Source organism: Camarhynchus parvulus, chromosome 3 (assembly GCF_901933205.1).
Source record: "Camarhynchus parvulus chromosome 3, STF_HiC, whole genome shotgun sequence".
In the NCBI taxonomy this organism is placed as follows: Eukaryota; Metazoa; Chordata; class Aves; order Passeriformes; family Thraupidae; genus Camarhynchus; species Camarhynchus parvulus.
Window position 1 is genome coordinate 52,720,704 of NC_044573.1, and position 18,608 is coordinate 52,739,311.

Sequence of the window (18,608 nt, forward strand, 5' to 3'; positions counted from 1 at the left end):
AGTAGATCTTCTGACAGACTGTGAAAACTGTTTCCTCATCTGAAATAGTTTTTGTCACCCAAGAAAGAGTGTTCAATCTAAGGTCCTCCCTCATTTAACTTTATACAACATCAATGAATGAAATACTGCATTCCTAATGTCCTAAAGATCATATTTTAAGGTACAGAATTTCTATGTAACCCAGAGGCAGAATGTTAATAAGCTACACAGTCCTACACTACAATTTTGTTTCAAAATAATTAGTCTTTCTACAGAGAGCCATGAATCTCCTAAACACCCAAATCAAGCCAAAAATAATCTTGACACAATAATAATCGAATTAGAAGTGTCTCTGAGGTAAGTGAAAATTCTCATTCATGACTAAAAATCATGCTTCCTTCCCAACACACTCCTTCTTTCACAATTTAAGAATGGTTACTCTCTGAAGGAGGAAAAGAGTAGGACTCTTGAGGTCTGTGGTTAATCTCTAATGGCATGAACAGCATACAGCAGTTGACTTGATTGATGAGTCCAAAGAAGAAAAAAATGCCTCCCCAAATCACTGGTTGCCTGCAAGAGCTCTGCAGCATGGTGACAACGAGGGCTCCAAAATGATGGATTTACCTTTTAGAAAAACAAAATTCCAGATAAAAATGTATTTCTCTTAGTCTCCCACAAGAAATGGCTTTGGTTAGCTCAGCATGTAAAGTTTCTTCCAATCCTTACACAATTTTATCAGCAATTTTGAGCTGATCCATAAAATGCATCTCCATTTAAATAAAACAATCACAGAAGATTTCTAGCTCTCCCCTTACAATAATAAATACATATAAGCTGAGCTGAACTTCCTCCCTCCTAATACATTATAGAACAAACCCATACATGAATCTGCTTTGCAAAGCAAAACATGAGGAAAAGAAAAAAAGAAAAAACAAAAAAATCAGCTTGATACAAATGACTATTTCTCATGCAGAGGGAAGAAGCATGGGTCCTTTAGACGAGAAATATGTCAATGCTGGTTAATAGCTTCCTTAGAAATTACAGTTACAGTAAGCATTAGTATTTGGACTTTTTACCCCTTAAATCACAGAGAAGCCTAGCATGGGGAGAAGATATTCCAGCTATTTCTGCATCTCCTCCAACCTCAGGTGGAGCCAGCACTGGAGTATTTGGGGTTCACAGAGACAATACAACTAGTTAGGCCAAGAAGCAAAACCACTTCACCCTGCTGAATCTACACACGGCCTTTATTTTGGAAGCCAAATTTAGTTTCATGGACTGAAAGTACCACCAGGATATTAGAACAGCACTAATTGAAAGCAAAGTGGGACTCATTTCAGGGTGACCCATCAAGATCTCTAAAGGAAATCTGTGATTGTTTGGAGGAGCTGAGCAAAGGGGAAATGACCGGACAGCTTGAGCCTGGAGAACTGTGAATGGCCTGAATTTGAAGAGGAGCAACTCCTTCCGTGTGACTGAATGTTAAATAAAAGACCCAGCAGAAAGAGCCTTTCTTGCCAGGGGCTTATTTCAAAGGCAACAGATAACGCAGGCACTGGCTCCAATTATGGCTACCAGTCCTATCTTAGCCTAGTTTACTTTGGGGATTTCACAGCTGGCAGCCTTTCATCTAGGAGTAGCCTGGTTTGAATAAGCAAAGAAACTTGAATGAGTACTTAACCTTCCTGCACTCCACCGAACTTCCCAGCAGAGAAGAACAGCACCTCCAAGCTTAAGGGGAAAAGGGAAAACAATGGAAAATATATACTCTCTCCAGGGATTAAAGATGGTAAGTTTTACTGGAGTGCTTCAAGACTTCCTGCTACAAAACTGCAGCTTTCAAAATCACAATTAGAATTTTAAATCCAAGTTTCAAGATCAAAAGGGCCAGACTGGAAAATACTGCACAAGCCTGACAGGCACTAGGATGTAAAACACCTAAAACAGTTCTGGGGTTTATTTATATTATTATTCTTTTTAAAAAATTTATTCCCCATTTCCGCCTCCTTCTTTTTCCTTTTGACATTTTAATGCACCATGTCCATTACTAGATTTCCTCACCAGTACCTTCTAGTCCATCAGCAGTGCCGCATTACCCTGCTGTTGGAGAAAATAATACAGAAAAAGTGCTTTGCTGGCACCAGCAACACGGGATTATGAATTATACATACATAGCAGGGGAGAAATGCTGATGGAAGGTTAGTGTGCCTGGATGTGTGCAAGTGTGCAAGTGCATCTATACACACACAAAGAAGAAGACATCTAGAATGCACTTTTAAAACTAATTTATACTAACTGTGTTTCTCTGTACAACAGAAATTCTCTAATATTGGTGCAGCTTTGTTTGATCAGTTTTATGACTGATTAAAAACGTACTAAATTCTTCTCACCATGCTACAATGAGGCTGTGGTATCTAACCAGTTGCTAAGCAATTTAGAACCAGAACCACATTCTAGAATGCCTAGAAGTATGTCAAAGCAATGCAGCATCACACACTATTGTAGAGACAAAACACCACTTCTCAGGTGGGGATCAGCAGAAGATAATGTAAATATCCACCTCAATTTAGCAACCCAATGGCCAGGATTTAAAATGATCAGAGGTTGCAAATAGCAAAACTGGTTCCCAATTCCTCAGTTTAATAAACTACTGGGTCTGAATCGTCTCCTCCAAAATCAATGGCACTGAATTCTAAATTCACTCAATCTATAAAAAAAATTGCTTTAATTTACAAAATTGCAACATGCAGTCCAGAGAATCATATTAAGGTACATTGAGGTCAAAGGGGCTGCCTTCAAAGATAGGATTGCTGCTCATGTAGGCACATCAAAACTCATTTTGTTGTAATTAGTTCAGGTATTGATAACTGTAGTTGTACAAACAAAAGGCTCATTTTAGCATCCAGTTGGATGCACATTTTACAGCCAGCTAGCACTGAATTACATTTTCTAAGGCCACACTACTAACAGCATCCAAGCCAGCCATTTTACAACTATGTTTTTACCTTTCCATATACTACAGTCACACTTTCAACTGCTAAGAAGACATGCTCAGAATGACACTCACTGCTAGCATGAGAGATGCTGAAAGTGATGGTGACAAGCATCTAGCTCTAAAGATGGCTGTTGACTTTGGGTGCCAAACTGATCATCAGTTTTAAACGGAGAACTTGCTGTAGGAAGCAAAAGCTCACAGACAGTGCAGACATAGTCCTGCAAAGGTTCAAACTGAGGAGCTCAACACTGGCTGATACTAGAAGATATTGGCTAAATTTGCTGCCTTTCACATCAACAGGGAAAACAGTACCTCATTTCCTTAAAACTGTTATTACTGAAGGCTTATTGTGATGCAGTTTTGTACACACAGAAACATTTGTCTATCACCACAAATATATGTGCTGTTCTAAGAATCACAGTGTGATAAAATATCTTCTGGAGCCACCTGGTCATTTAAGGTCTCCTCTGGGTTCTAAGTCTCCTGCAGCAGAACCAGCCCTTGGGGTTTCAATCAATGCCAACTTTCTTCCCTGGATATATTAGGTCTTCAACATACAGTCCTCACCAGTCAATGGTTATACTGAGACCAAGACAAGACAAATATAAAAAGGAAAACACTGTTTTCTAGTTCCTTCACACTCTCCTCCTGAAAATAAAGTGAATTACTACACAGGATACTAGAGATTTATTTAATGTTGCCTGCTGTGAACTTTTACTCAGAGCAAGCTTGAACACTCTGGGTAGCCTGAAACAATGAAGAGATTCAATGAAGACATCTTAAAAACACCTTACTTTTCTCTAGCCTGACACAGCAGTTATCATTTGGGAAGCCCTGGCATGCATGCACAAGACAGCCTAGCACATCATAAGATTTTAGGTTACAGGGAAGGTATTATGTAGTTGTATAAATTAATCTAAGCTCAACATAAAGCAGACCTCAAGATGAGGTCAAAGGCTAATTCAAATGGTGTAAACCTAGTATCTTCCACAGCCACCACTTTAATTTATATGATTTTATTCTAATGAAAAGGGTGGTCGTCTGCTCTGAGGATGATACCTAGGTATAACTGGCTGACAGTCAGATCCTGATCATCCTTCTCTGCTTAATGAACATTGATTTTGTGCCCCAGTGGAAGAGATTTTTTTGTTCTGATGCATGCCATTTAAATTCATTTTATGCTGCTGCTTAGTGTGGCTTGGCAAGGCAGAGGCAAACCAGCGTTCTGTGTCTAAATGAGACTCCTGAGCTGGGAAAGGACAGATCCTGTGGATTAACAGCTGAAGATAAATTTCTCTTCCCTATTGATACTTGGCTACTGAATCAACAAGTTGACCTTGAAGTGGATCACAACCAACTTGAACAGAAATAGTACTGTGTAACCATGACTATGACACAACCATTTGATTTTATTCTTAATTCTACACAGAGGAGGGTGCTTTATAATAATAAGAATGCAACACTTTCTGAGCTCCACAGCTCAATCTTATAAACTCAACACACTCAAAGAAAAAGGCTGGGCACTGTCCATGCATGTTGGCATACAGGAGTGGATGTCTTCCCAGTTAGGTAAAGTAGTGTGGTGGGAGTGTTCTCCCATTTCATTAAGCTTTGGTTTTTGAACTGGATAACCAGTAGACTTGTGCTCTATTTTTTTTTCTTTCTGCATTTTCTGTACATATATAAGAACAATGTTATTAAGGGGAAAACCAAACTAGCAGCTACAGAAAACTGCTAATTAAAACTTGTTAACTGCCATGACAGCAGCAATAATTTGGGTATTTAAGATTTCCCACAGAGGCAACAACTGGAATAACAGGATGGTAGAGAAGTCCATAAGAGTTAAATCTCAGGTGAAGATGGACTTGTTTGTGAGAGAGCAATAGGCTGGGAGTCAACATAGACACTTTCTCCCAGTTCTGTAACTTGTGATATGGTTACAGAAATCAGTGTGGAGGACTCTGGTGAGAAAACAGTAGTTGCACTTCAGGCAAATGTTTTGCAAGGGATACTAAGCGCTCCTAAAAATTCTTCTAGAGACTAATTTTTCAAATACATGCACAATCAACTACAGTGTACTAAAACTTCCGGGCAAATCCCATTAAGAAGCCCTGTAATCACTCCTGCACTACATCATCTCTCAGAAAAGGATCACACTTTAGGGGTTGCAGTTCTCTGCCTAGGCAATAGTGACAATACCACCAAGTCCAGAAAATGTGGCTGCACGCACTGCTGCAGATAAGAACACCAAAAATGAAGAGAAAAATGGTGCCTGGGTCAGGAAAGGAGACAGCTCATTCCTTCTCAGTGATGTGGTTCTTCAAGTCCCTTTTAGGCACAAAAATGGAGCTGTGCCAAAAGCCGTGCAGGTGTGTTGAGTGAGTGACGTGTAGATTTTCATTGTACTGTCACAGTGGCATTAGCAAAAAGAATCCAAAAAACTAAAATCCCCTCTACAATGCAAGTATTTCTGTATCTTTCATGTGATTTTTATATTCCTTCAGCAGCCAGATGGGATGTTCACAAACATTTTCAAAAAATGCCAAGCTTCCACAGCAAGTCCAGTTTACATTGCTGCCTACCCGTACTGGGCAGGCTGGTGTGCTGAGGGAGCCTGAGTGCTGCCATAGTTCAGGGGCTGTGAAGAAAACATGGTGTGTCTGCCAGCTCCAGACTGGATAAACAGGTGACCTAGTGTGTGGTGGCCTGAAGCAGAACCTCTCTGGGTTTGATCTGTATCCCAAATCCAAGTCAATGTCAAATACATTCCTTCCATATTTGTGTCTCAAGGACTTGCAGGAATAGCCAAAAGCCATTGTGCTTTCTCCTCTACAGTTGACTTGAGATCAAAGAGGAAAACAGTGTACTTGCAAACCCCTGGCATGAAAGTGGTGTGGCAAGTTCCTCACAATTTGCAGTTTATATATAACCCTTTCGCCAGTATTTGTGATAGAGATTCAGTGACTGCTCAGCTCTTCCATAGGTGCTGGATCACTGGAATGGGCAGCATGTGATAGGAATGCTGCCAAATGGTGCATTTTGTCCAGTCAAAGCTAGAAAGAAAAAGCAGTTCTACAAAAGTTGCATGGGAGGAAAATGTGAGATAGAAGTGGCAATCATTTAACCCAGTTTTTGATCAAACATCACACACTCTGCCCAACGTGTAAGTTGAATCACAACCAAATGCTTTCCACTTAACACAAAGTCTTTTCTTGCTGTCAAGACCAACAAACGTGAGCTTTTCCTTTCATTCTATGATTATAGAGAAATCCTGCTCCTGCAGCTGCAGTGATGGCCTATTTATTCCTTCGTGCCTGACCTATCAGCTTATAGCCTAAACCAGACAGACTGAAGCAGACTTCCATAAATCCTACTAGACAGGTCTGTTGAAACAACCAACAGAAGAAAGGGACTGCTGGTTCACAGATATCTGCTGGAGTATGGTCTGCTTTAAAGGAGCCTGTTTCTATTTTACTGAGCAAGAACATGAAGTACACTAAATTAACTGTTATTGTTTTAAAAGTTTGCTGCTGGTCATCATTAGTAGCCACCTGCCTTTTAAGCTCTCAGCACAAGAAAGTAACAAACACAGGGACACACTGGCTTCGTATTTCTTGTTTAACAGTGCATCTTGGAATAAGAGCAAATCTAGTGTCCCCAAACACTGGTCTTGAATGATAAATATCTGGATGAATGTATGTGCATCTGTGTATGCACATGCATAAGTGCAGTGAGCAATGCACACACATATGAACACATTCACCAGAAGAGTGCAACTAGATTCATGTAATTCTCAAATATTTTGGACCTTCTTGCAACAGAGGAAGGTAATAAATATGCCAGGAGTTATTTGAGTCCAGGGAAATGTGGATGTTACTTAATCTGAAAAACTTCACAAAAAAAAATTAATTAATATTCAGTCATTTTAAGAATGACATGGATAGCAAAGTGCCTTTTACCAAAACTGATACATGAATGGCAACATGCAGCTATGCTGCCCAAAGGGGAGACAAGAAGGCAGAGGAGGGCTCCAACCTCTGCAGTTCTGTTTGCAGGTTCTCTATTATGGATGCACAAGTGGCAGGTATCAACTCCAAATAACTACAGATTGTTTTATGTCTCCCTCTGCCTCTCCCCTCCAGCTGGTCCCTTCAGCGCCCTCCTCTGCCCTTTTGCAGGCCTGCTTGGGAGCAAGAACATCACACAGAAGAGAATTTTTTGAGCAGCGCTGCTGTGCAAAACATGGGCAGTAGATGCAAGAGCGGATGGGCAGCTTCACAGGTTTCCTTACTCTCTGGCAGGTGTAAGCTGCTGAGGACATGTTGGCCCCCTCTTTACCAGAGATAAAAATTATAAAAACTCAAGTTTAAAGTTGCAGCGGGCTTATTGAATGTCACTGCAATCCTGTGGGTTTCCCTAAAGCTGTAATGCCAAGAACCAAACTAAAAGTGGCCATCATCACCATTGTCACAACTGCTTTTTGAGAGGATAATTCAAACAAGCAACAGCATGCTTCTCCTCAAGAAAAGGAGATGATTAAGAAAAAGTATTCTTTGGACACACCATCTCCTCCCAGAGATAAGGGCATAGGTAGAACATGTATAAATGCACAGTCACACACCTCCACAGTGCTGTTATTTCAGAAATGACAAGGAAAACGTTCCTCCTTATTTAAACTCCTTTCACCTGAATGCATACCTGCTCTGAGCGGAGTTGGCAGCAGCCTGCATCACTGCAGCAGCCGCCTCCTGTGCCTTACGGTTCACAGTTGGCATGGGTGGGCCCATCCCAGGGCCTCCCTGTTGAGACATGCCAGGAGAATTGGGGGTCATACTGCTCATGTTTCCAGGAAATGGTCTGCTCTGCATCCCAGCTGATGGCATCCGTCCCAGGGGCATGGAACCACAAGGCTGGCTTGGCCCCTGTCCATGCATCTGACTGTTGGCATTTATACCCATGCCAGGTCCTGGGCCGCTGTAACTTGTGTTGGGGACACCGCTGTACGTCGGTGGTCTGGAGTAGTTTCCTGAACAAAATGATAAAAAGCACAGAGAAAAACATTAAAACTTCTGAGCAAATGTTTCTGTTTAGAAAGTTAGCAGCTGCAGAACTTACACATGTGAACTAAAGTGACCCACGCTGGCCTCAAAGTCAGGACAACGCTTTTACACCAGGACAGAGAAGCAGTGACAAACTGCCCAAGGAGGTTATGCAGACTCCCAGCATGTAGGTTTTCAAAACCCAGTTGGATAAAGCCAAGAGTAACCTGGTCTGACCCTTTATCTGACCCTGATTTAAATACAAGGTCAGCCAAGAACAGCTCTTGAGCAACGCCCCAACATGAATGATCCTATGAATCTGATTTTCATGTATTCTCAAACATTTTCTGTCTAATGTAAATTACAAGGCAACAGGAAATAACCCCTCCAGAGAGTTAACGGCACAGCACAGTGTACACAACTGCTTTATGCAGTAGAGAGAGACGTGGCATGTAAGAAGCCCATTGCATAAGTTCAAGGGAGAATCTTATTTTTGTAATTTCATGTTCTCGTTCCTTTGTCTTTCTGCAGTTTAGGCAACAGGCTTCTTGCTCCTAAATGTTGTGCCCATTTAAGACAGAGATGATTTGGTATGGACTGGTGAGGATGACTGCTGGGGTCCAAGAAAGATTACTACTCTCTCCTGCCCCATCCTGCTTCTCTAGTAAGTTCAGTTTGGCTATGTCAGCATAAGGAGTGGTAGCTTACAGTCCAACTCCTCTGAGAAAACTAGTCTTACAAGTAAGCAGCAACAGTACAAAGATGCTCATATAAGCAAGTGCCTTAAGAAGGACAGCATGAAAACCTGGCTGAACCCAATCTGTGTTGTCACTAGAGTGAAGTGCTCTGCTTGCAGCAGCTTAACTCATTTGAGTGCTGATTTTCCTGCCACGTTGAAATCTCAAGAAAAATCGAGTATACAGCATGTAGTGTTACAGAAACAAACCCAGGCAGCATGAGAAAGAGGGAAAAAAAAAGGCTAAAGATATGATGGAAAACTATTTTAGGAAATGTATCACATTGCACTACTCAGTCATCAGTTTTGACTTGTCTTCATTTCCATCTCATCCAGATTAGTGGAAACATGACCCATTCCCTCCCTGTGGGATGCCACAAAACAGAGTTTCCTCACTACTCTCAGATATTCCCACGCTTATTTGAAGGCAGAAGTCCTTGGACTCTTCCTGTGATTGTGCAGATCAGATATGCCTCTCCTCAGGCCTCAGCTACCAGGCAGAGGAGTTGGTGGCATCCAACTCCTGTTTGTATTTGAAATGAATATATTCATCCATCATTTGAATGCACACATAATTAATTCATATGCTTCTGCTGCTGTGCTTTTGCTAATCTTTTCCTCTCCAGTCTGTTACTGACTCACTCTACTACAAGGTCTCCTTGGTGAGAATGTATGAGACCAACGCTTCCCAAGGAAATGAAGCAACCATCCTCTTCTGCTTTAAAATCCAAGTTTCTGCCTGGGGGTCTTCACAGAAGGATCCCCAATGTGTGGTTCAGCGGATATGAAAGGCTCCAGATTCAGCTTTATGCTGTCTTAAGACTGCCCTGTCACTTCTCCTCCTCTTCTAGGCTTGGCTGCTGGCAGCTGACTATTCTCTATTCAGTGAGCCATCGCCCCCAGCCAGAGTTTTAGTTGCTGAGACCGGCTCAAGGCATGCATCTGATCTAGCATAAGTGACTACAGACTGAAGGGTTGACTAGTTTCACACTGCTCTGCTATGTGTTACAGGCAACAGCACACAACTTGGATGTTGCTCTGGGTTTCCAGCTGCTTTGAGCAAAAAAATGTAATACAGCAGGATGGTGTATATGTGCACTCAAAGATTATGCACAGCAGTTAGCACATCTTATGTACATGCTATTAGTAACACTACTTCCCAAAGTGAAGCAAATTCTCTCCCTACACTAGCAGACCTGATATCCATGATCACTGGGAGCTACTGTCAGTCCAATTTACATAAAGCCAATTTGTTTTGTCATTTAGGGTCTACAAAGTACATTCAGCAGCATGTGTGGAGAAGCAAACACCAATGCTAAAACACTACTGCTGTTTTCGTGCTATTTTGAATTGGGACAAAAAAATGTAATCTTATGTGCTTTGGCTTTTCTAGCATACACACAACACAAAAAACCAGTGGAATCTTCTCCATAAAAATATGTGGCTCAGTTAAAATAGCTCCTAATCGTTCATCTTCAGGGATACAAGATGCACAGGGAAGTCGTAAGTTTTTAGTAAAGAAAACAAGTTTCAATGTTTTTTTCCATCTTTTTCTTTCCCTAAGCATTTCCTCAATACCTCAAACACTAGCTATTCTTATACCTTTCCCAGACCACAGGAAAAAAAAAAAGGGCAAAATAAAAGCCAAACAAAATACAAGAGGAATTGCCAGGAATGAGGAGTGCAATCTTATTTCCATGTTTCTCTAATAGATTAGTAATTTGTTGGCAGTGGCTTTGACAGAAAACAGATGGATGCAGCATTAAACACAATGAATGCAGCAGATGCTAGGCCAGCCCACATCAGCTGGACGTGTCAGGCAGCCAAGTTCAAGAGCCCACACTTTTCAAGTGGGTACAAGCCTGGCAACAGCGGCTGCACAGTACTACTGAACAACTCCTCCCCTCCATATCTGAGGGATTTTTGATTCCAACTCCCCCTTGGCAGAGTAGAATTGTACCAAGAGAGACAACATCTCTAACGCATGAGAAAAAACAATGCTGTAACAGGAATCAAGAGGGGAGAAAAAAGTGTAATGATGATAAAGTGCAAAAAAAACTGACTAACAACCTGCCAAAGACAGATGTTCATACTTACTGCTGAAACTCTGGTCCACTTTGTTCAGGTTTGCTGAACAAAGTGCTCTGAGATCTTGCCATTTCTAGACAAACTAAAAAGAGGGAGATTTGAGAACTACCTGTTAGCTTTCCTCTCTGCTTTAGACATAGATCAGATTCACCGTATTAAAAAGAGCATCTTAGAATAGCTCTAGAATTTTTTACATGTGCGCTTAACCATCAAGCTATTCTTCTACAGCCAATTTAAAGGTGTTGTTCTGAATTCCTCTGAACTATTTCATCTAGGGGACTTCAGTAAGATACAGCTGATATTTAAGTCTTAGCTCCACAGACTTTTGCATAAATGGGTCTGGATTCAGAGGTCCAAACCCTCAAGATACACAGGGCATCTCATCCTTAAGTGCTACCATTTTAATTAAAATCAGTAGGAACTAGATACAAAGTGCTTTTGTGAAATGAGTCCAACAGTAAAAGCACAAATACTCAATTCATACTACTTTATCACAAGCAAAAGGGGGTTTAACTTACAGTGAAGCTCTGGGGTTGCGGTTCAAACAAATTCAGTACCGATTTCTCTCTTTGTTATACCCCAACAGAACAGCTTTACTGCTGAATTGAGTAGGAAAGGTTAGGAAGACAGGATGCATTTCTGAGACATTTTACTGATTTCACAGGAAGCTTTTCTCTGCCCCAGTCTTAAAAGATCCAACTGACTACGGCATCTGACTGCTCTCCAGAGTGCATTTAAGGGACATTTTGCTGTGGCAGCAGTCTGATGCTCAGGTCATAGACCAGAGCTTCATTAGCCCTTGAGCTAGATGTTGCCCAAAAACAAACCAAATAAATTCTTTCAGTAACAACCTCCATCCTCACTCTGCTTTTTTTTTTTTTATTTAATTCCTGGGGACAGGAAAATGCTGGGATTTAATAAAAAATTAAAATTAATCTTCTGTACTGTATGCTCCTGTGTTGTATCCCAGACACACAGAAATGTGGAGCCAAAGCCATTTATTATTTTTGTCGGAAATGGTTTCAAAGAACTGGACTAGGACCCAGTACAGAACTGCTTCCTGGGAAAATATATTCTGCTCTTATTATAGTTCTAATTGTCATGTAAACACATGAAAATCAAATAAATCAACCACAGGCATGAAATGGATCATTCTGCTTTCATGAACTGGGGGCTAATACTTCCAGTCCAAACTTAATGGTGTAGTCTTTACTATGGTGAGCAATTCCACTGCACAGAGGACACTAGCCTTGAGCAACTGTTTTCAGGACAGCACATAGTAAAATCCAGTATTCAAAGCCGAATCAAAAGCTTAGTGTTCAGAATGCTTTGATGCATATATGAAAATACAAGTAGTCCTGTCAAACCCAGCCTAAGCTTAACAATATTCTGGAAGAAGGCCTATGTGAACAAAACATGGAAAGCAAATCAGATCTGTGAGAATTACTTTAGTTTAATAATTTAAGAACTTGGTTTCAACCCAGGTAATTTTTAATATATTTCCTATTTTGGCAGAAAAAGGCAAATGGGATAACATTATTATATATTCATCATTGCTGGCATATGATTATGCTTTGTAATAGGGTATGTTAAGAGTTGCAATTATGGATTACTTTCATTTAAAATGAAAAAATGCTATTAAAACCTTAAGTCCAGGTAAACACATAACTTGGAAATATCACTATCTTCATCCCTAGTGGTTAGATCAACCTGGTGTAAATGCAGTATTCTTCTGGTCTAATTGTTACCTACAGAGCTGACAGTCGGCAAGGCCCTAATTTTATGATGACCAGTGCACAGAATCACTGGTACTTTCCAAGTACTGGGAGAAGAACATGGTTTTCATCCATCACACTATTCACCAAACCCTTCTGAAATGGCCTGCTAATGACAATGATGCTCATTTTCTTCCTGTCCCTCAAGTTCACTTTTTAATAGCAGTTTCTTCCTGACCATGACCCATAAAATCATTACATAGGCACTTTCATCTACAGAGGGAGGAAAAGAACTGCTGAACTCAAGCAAAAAAAGAAAGTAGTATTTGGCGTGTTACTTAAATGCATTGATTTAGTACAAAAACCTTTCCATTCAATCAGTGTGGATGGCTAATGTTTTACTGCACTTGACACCCACTATTCCCATGGTTCGGAGTCTCAGCAGCAGCAGTACAGCTGGAAGTCAGGATAGCACATCATAAATCCACTGGATTTTTTACCAGTTAAGCTAGTTGCTCACTGTGCAGATAAAATAAGCACTTGGACAGCATTTTATGGCCACAAAATGCTTTCCAAATAAAAGGAAAGTACCAGTCAACTGGAGTTAGGTAATTAATCTTCACACATGGCTATAAGGCATTACTAGTCCCATTTTATAGTTAAGGAAAGCAAAGCAGAGAAATGAATCTACTTGCCTAAGCTGAAAGATGATGCAAAAGGCAGAGCCAAAATTAGAAACTGGGGAATCTTGGCTTGTAGCCCTGTGCTCAGAACACTAAACCAAACGCTACCCAGAGATGAAACAGAAAGGAGCATTGCATAGGGCAGCAGGGCTTCTTGCAAACAAACATCAGAACTGGTTCTCAGAAACTCAGGAGACTAAAATAACCATCCTTGCTAGCACGGGAGAGTCACTGAGCCCTACAGAAATTCCCATCGCTGGCTCAAGTCCTTTCTGAGGCTTTTAAGTAAGAAAGCAACAGTAGGAAGTGCTGAAATAGAAAAGCTTTTTTATGTATCTCTAAAGAAAATACTGACCCTTATTTATGCCATGGCTTGACTTCGACTTCATTAAACCCCTAAACAGATGCATACTTTATAAAGGTTATCCATTAAAGGCAAAACAATAGACAAGTTCAAGGTTGTGCAGGGACAGAAATTGTGAATTCTGTTTTGGTTTACTCGCCCACCAATTCTGTCAAACAAGCAAAATAAAAGGAACTGTCTCTCTCAGTCTGAAGGGTTAGTTAAGATTCACAAACCATATGCATTAGAGTTCAATATTCTATTTTCACAGTAGCCACTGTATTATTATGCTTGTTCTAAGACTTTACCCTCAAAGTCACCACGCAATTTCAGGTTGGCCTTGGGATTTCATCCAAGAAAAGAAGTCCTATTTTGGGAGCGATGTTGTGACCTTTATTCCATGCTTGCTCAAATGCAGCCTCATCACAGAGATGACATGCTTGGGCTCCTAAACAATAGACCTGGCAATGCCACAGATTTTTCACTTCCTTGCCTTATTTAAGGTCGCTATTTTTATGCAGAGAAAGGTGCTAATAACAGAAACAGCTTCTTCCACAAGGTGCAGCTCCACCTTAGGACACAGCTTTATTTGCTTAGGAATTTTTTTTTACAGAGAGGGTTGTGTGTGTGTGTTTTTGTTGTTTTTAACATACATACTCACATACACAATACATATATATATATATATTGTAAAAAAAATATATAAAGTATTGTATGTATCACCAGCAAGCATTTTACCTTGTGGTCCATACTGGCTCATCTGAGGCCCATAAGTACCACTTGAATTACTCTGCTGAAAGCTACCAATTCCAGGATGCACTTGACCTCCAGGTGAGGGGTGTGGTGACATGGAAGGTCCAGTTTGTTGAGGTCCATACTGTGACATTTGGGGGTTCCTCTGTATGCCTGCCATAAAACCTATAGGGAGAAAAGCACCAAAGCAAAAATTAATATTCAGGTAACTGTTCTTTATTAAAAAAAATCTTTGGCATTAAAATAAGCCATCCCTCTTTAGTTATTTCAGCCTAAGAATACCCAGAAAACTGCTGTTGTTCATTCAAAGAAAACCACACACATCTCCAAGTCAGCAATAATGTCTCAACCATCAAAACCTGTACATAAGGTTTGAAAACTTTTACTTGTAAATGAAGACAGGGCAGTCCTGCTTATTTACAAATGGGTGCCATTTTTAAAATTAAAACAACTTCTAGGAAAAAAAAACCCAAAGGCAATTATATGCATTAGTTAATTAGCAGTACTAGGTGAATTTGCCTGATGACTTATGGTGGGAATATCACATCTTCAAAATCATACGTTGCTACCAAAATGCCTCATTTCAGCATATAGAAACCCACTGTAAATACTTCTCTACTGCCAACAAACTCACTAGAGCTAAAATTTACCTCTATGTGAAGACTAGTCATACCAGCCAGAAATAACAGTTGTTTTGTTAAGTGTTTGTTCTCTAGGTCCTTCATCTAGTCTTTCCCTTGCACATTCCACTGCATTCTCTCCTTTTTCCTTTTTGTAAATGTATTAATGAATCCCAATTTAACTTAAGGTTCAAAAGTGACAGCATGAGACCTCTGAAACAGTATCAAATTTAGAAGCTTCACATGAAGGAACAGAACTAAGCCTGTTAAATGAAGGAAGAAGAGGGTTTTGAGGTGGGGTTTTAAAGTTTTCATGAACTGGGAAAAATCCTGCAATCGTGCCCATGAAATGTCTATGTAGGGATGCAGGTTTTCTGATGTTTTATACCATGAAAGGTTTTAGTGCTGCTTTGAATGTTGAAGAGGATATGCTGGCAAAATGTAGGGTTTTTTTATTATTATTCTTTCTGGAGGAAATCCGCTTTCTTTCCTGTTCTGCTTGCATATTAAATTTCATCTTTCCATTTCCCTGTGAGGCAAAACCCGCACATACCATGGGCCAGCTCTGGCTGTGCTGCCACTGTGCTGGGTGAGGAGGGAGCCCCGGGGTGTAGACACATTTCTCTTCACAGAGAAAAGCAAGGCACAATTCTTCCCAAGAACATTTCTGGGATTCACATTCTCTGAGCCTCAGAGAAAGAACATACAACTCTTATCATTTGCTGTGCCTGTGTTTGTGCAAAAGTAGAATGCAATATGGAGATTGTTTACCCCAAAGTCATGGTGTTTTGTTTCCTTGGCCTATCGGGGCCAAGAGTGTGTGTGTGTCATGACTGTCAGGTGACAGTCACGAAATTCACTGCAGTGTGTGCAGTTGTGTGCAGGGTTGAATGCCTGGCAGATTCAGTTTTAGATGTACAGAACTATATAGTATAATAAAGTAATTAATTCGCCTTCTGATATCCATGGAGTCAGATGCATCATTCTCTCCCTTGTCGGGGCCCTCACAGCGTTGCTATGCCGGGGTGTGGCACTAGAGGATGACTCTCCCACAGGGCCAGGGTGTCCTCCCACAGGGTGGCACCAAACATCACCCTCTCCCTACCCCCAGACACTCAATGCCTGATTCATGAAGAAAGGTAATTTTTTCTGACCCATATCCAGACATGTGATCAGACTCATAACTGAAAATACTGAGGTGCAGGTTGTAAGGAGAAAAACCAGGAGATGAGATGATTTTGTACCCCTTGGGCACAGTTCTTTCGTGCTGTGAACAGCTTGACCCATATTGTGCTGAAACTCCAGCTGCAAGATTTGCTGAATATGCATCAGTTTTTCCTGATCTTTGTGCAAACCCCAAGAAAAGGAACTTGATCACACCTGAACTGCAAAGTCAGAGCCTGGCACTTGCTCTGGAGATAGAGCAGACATTGACACATGACACAGCAAAAAACTGAGTGCAAAATGGCAGCTTGGAAACCGGTCTGTACTGGTTGGAAAACTCCACACTTCTGCAAAGGACAACTTGCATGACCTTCTCCATTTAGCTTTATTTTGAAACAGACCCCTTGATTTTTAAAGCAGTTCCACTCTGGGCACAACTCTTATTACAAGGCCTATGTCTTCTGCTAACAGTGCTGTAAGTAATTTAGAAACCTAATACAATCTTATGTCTGTACAAAACCAAAGCCCATGTTCCCAACACACACCATATATATCACTCTTGTGGGATCCATTTGAATGAAAAAATTTGTACTGGTCACACTAAGAATTTATTATAAAGATAATAAAGTTACTCCTGTGTCTGGTATAGTAGTGAGGGGGCTTTTTCTGTTCAGCTTTTAATCTGTATGAGGTAACTTTCCAAACATTGCGCTAGTGATTAAGGTTTTTCAGCCCCATTATTATTGCAAGGAGTACTTTTCTTAACACCACAAGGAAGGGTGATATACTGAACAGCTACTGGTATAGGAACTTCCAGTAGTGATGCAGAGGGACTGCTGGTTGTTGAAGCTAATGGAGAACATGGACTCATGTCTAGTGAAAAACATGGAGATTATCAGTTTTAACCAGCTCTGCTGTTGTCAAAAAGGCTTCTAAAGGGACCAGAGTAATAAGTAAAAAATAAGTGTTTCTACTCAAATGCCCTCTTCTTCAGTAAACTCCTCCTCACTTATTTTGGATGCTGTGGAATGGATGTGTACAGTCATAAATAAAACATGACAGGAAGAGAGGGTACACTTGTGTCCATCCAGATAAACCTTCCCACTCAGTCCTGGTAATTTGATCTGTAAGGCTTCTGGGCACAGTCCCTTGTCCTGCCTTATCCATGCTCTGGGCTGTGGCTCAGGAAACATTGGCCAAAACCAAGCTGGGGGCATTCCAGTAACTCAAGAGCAGAGATAACTGTGTGATACTACTCAAACTCATGCTCTAGCCTTAGTTTAATAAAGATGTTGATTAACACAACAAAAAAGGAACATACTCCTAAACTGCTTTTGATGTGAGGCATGAGTTTCATCATCTCAGAGGGTGTGGGATTCTTCTCAAATCAAGGCTGGCTTTGCTATTTTCTCTTGAAGGAAGATAAAGAATTAAGGAAAAGGAAACCTGAAATTCAGGAAGAATATCTATGCTATACTATGTTCTGCCACTGTCTGTATGGTAAACTGAAGTGTGATGTTAAAACAGGACATGTTCTAATTTCCTTTCAGAGAGGAGACGAGTCTTTTCAACTATAGATGAGATGTGGAGTAGCAAAGAACAGTTCTTACTGTGATCTGGATTCCATTAAAATATAGAGGAGCCTATCCTCATCAACCTCCATGAGAGCCCAGTCAACATCCAGAGATGAGTGCATGAGTTTGAAGTGTTTTAAGTATTTGCAGGAAGCTCAGATGTCTTAGAGAGAAAAGGGTTCCCGGTCAATACATTAACATTCATGCATCATAAAGAAAAAAACCAACATCAATTCTAAGAATCTTATCAAAAATGAAAGGGAGCAGCTGGCATACATTCATTTTTCCTTATTTACACACATTTTCCCTAGTGTTCAACTTCATTTCATAGCTGATACAAAAAGAAATAAATTTTCTTTCCAGAAAATTAGATTTAAGATAAAGTTTTCTTCTGTAAAGAATGGAAGTAGGATTACATTAGAGGTGCACTAGAGTAATGGCAGTGAAGTGATTCAACAGCCAGACTGCATCTGACATGTCAACTCCTGTGACAACAAGGTGGGTTGTTTTGTCTTTTAAACTGCTAGGAAACAGCTATGAATTAAGCCTTTAAAATTGCAGTGGCAACATACTCATCAGTGAACAAATCTACTCCCTTACCTTAATATTAATGATAAAAAGAGGTAGAGGTGATGCCTTACTTGCCATCACAACAAAAGATTACTTATTGAAAAAACACTTGAGTGGGTTTTGGCAAACTAAGCTATTTCAGAAGTAGCTGAATAAAGTGACCCTGCCAGAAGCATTCCCTTCCTTTTGAGTTAGCTTTTATACTACATTTACACACATGAAGAATGACGGTATTAAAACCCATTTTAACATTGCAGAGTCATCTTTGCAGGTTTTTTTTTTTTTCCTCCCAGTGGAAGAGTAGCATACTATTAACAATCATCACACTGTAACAATAATAAAGTATGTT

The 18,608-nt window shown here is 40.4% G+C and overlaps 1 protein-coding gene across 5 annotated transcripts in view; it reads right to left on the reverse strand.

The window, feature by feature from the left end:
• The window catches only part of ARID1B (AT-rich interaction domain 1B), a 325,443-nt gene that overhangs the window by 51,805 nt on the left and 255,030 nt on the right, over window positions 1–18,608 (reverse strand). For all 5 annotated transcript variants that reach the window (XM_030945679.1, XM_030945678.1, XM_030945681.1 and 2 more), the window contains 2 exons: window positions 14,317–14,496; window positions 7,673–8,000 (listed from right to left, as the gene is read on the reverse strand). In XM_030945679.1, the coding sequence (XP_030801539.1) occupies window positions 7,673–8,000; window positions 14,317–14,496 (508 nt within the window). The remainder of the gene's footprint in view (window positions 1–7,672; window positions 8,001–14,316; window positions 14,497–18,608) is intronic.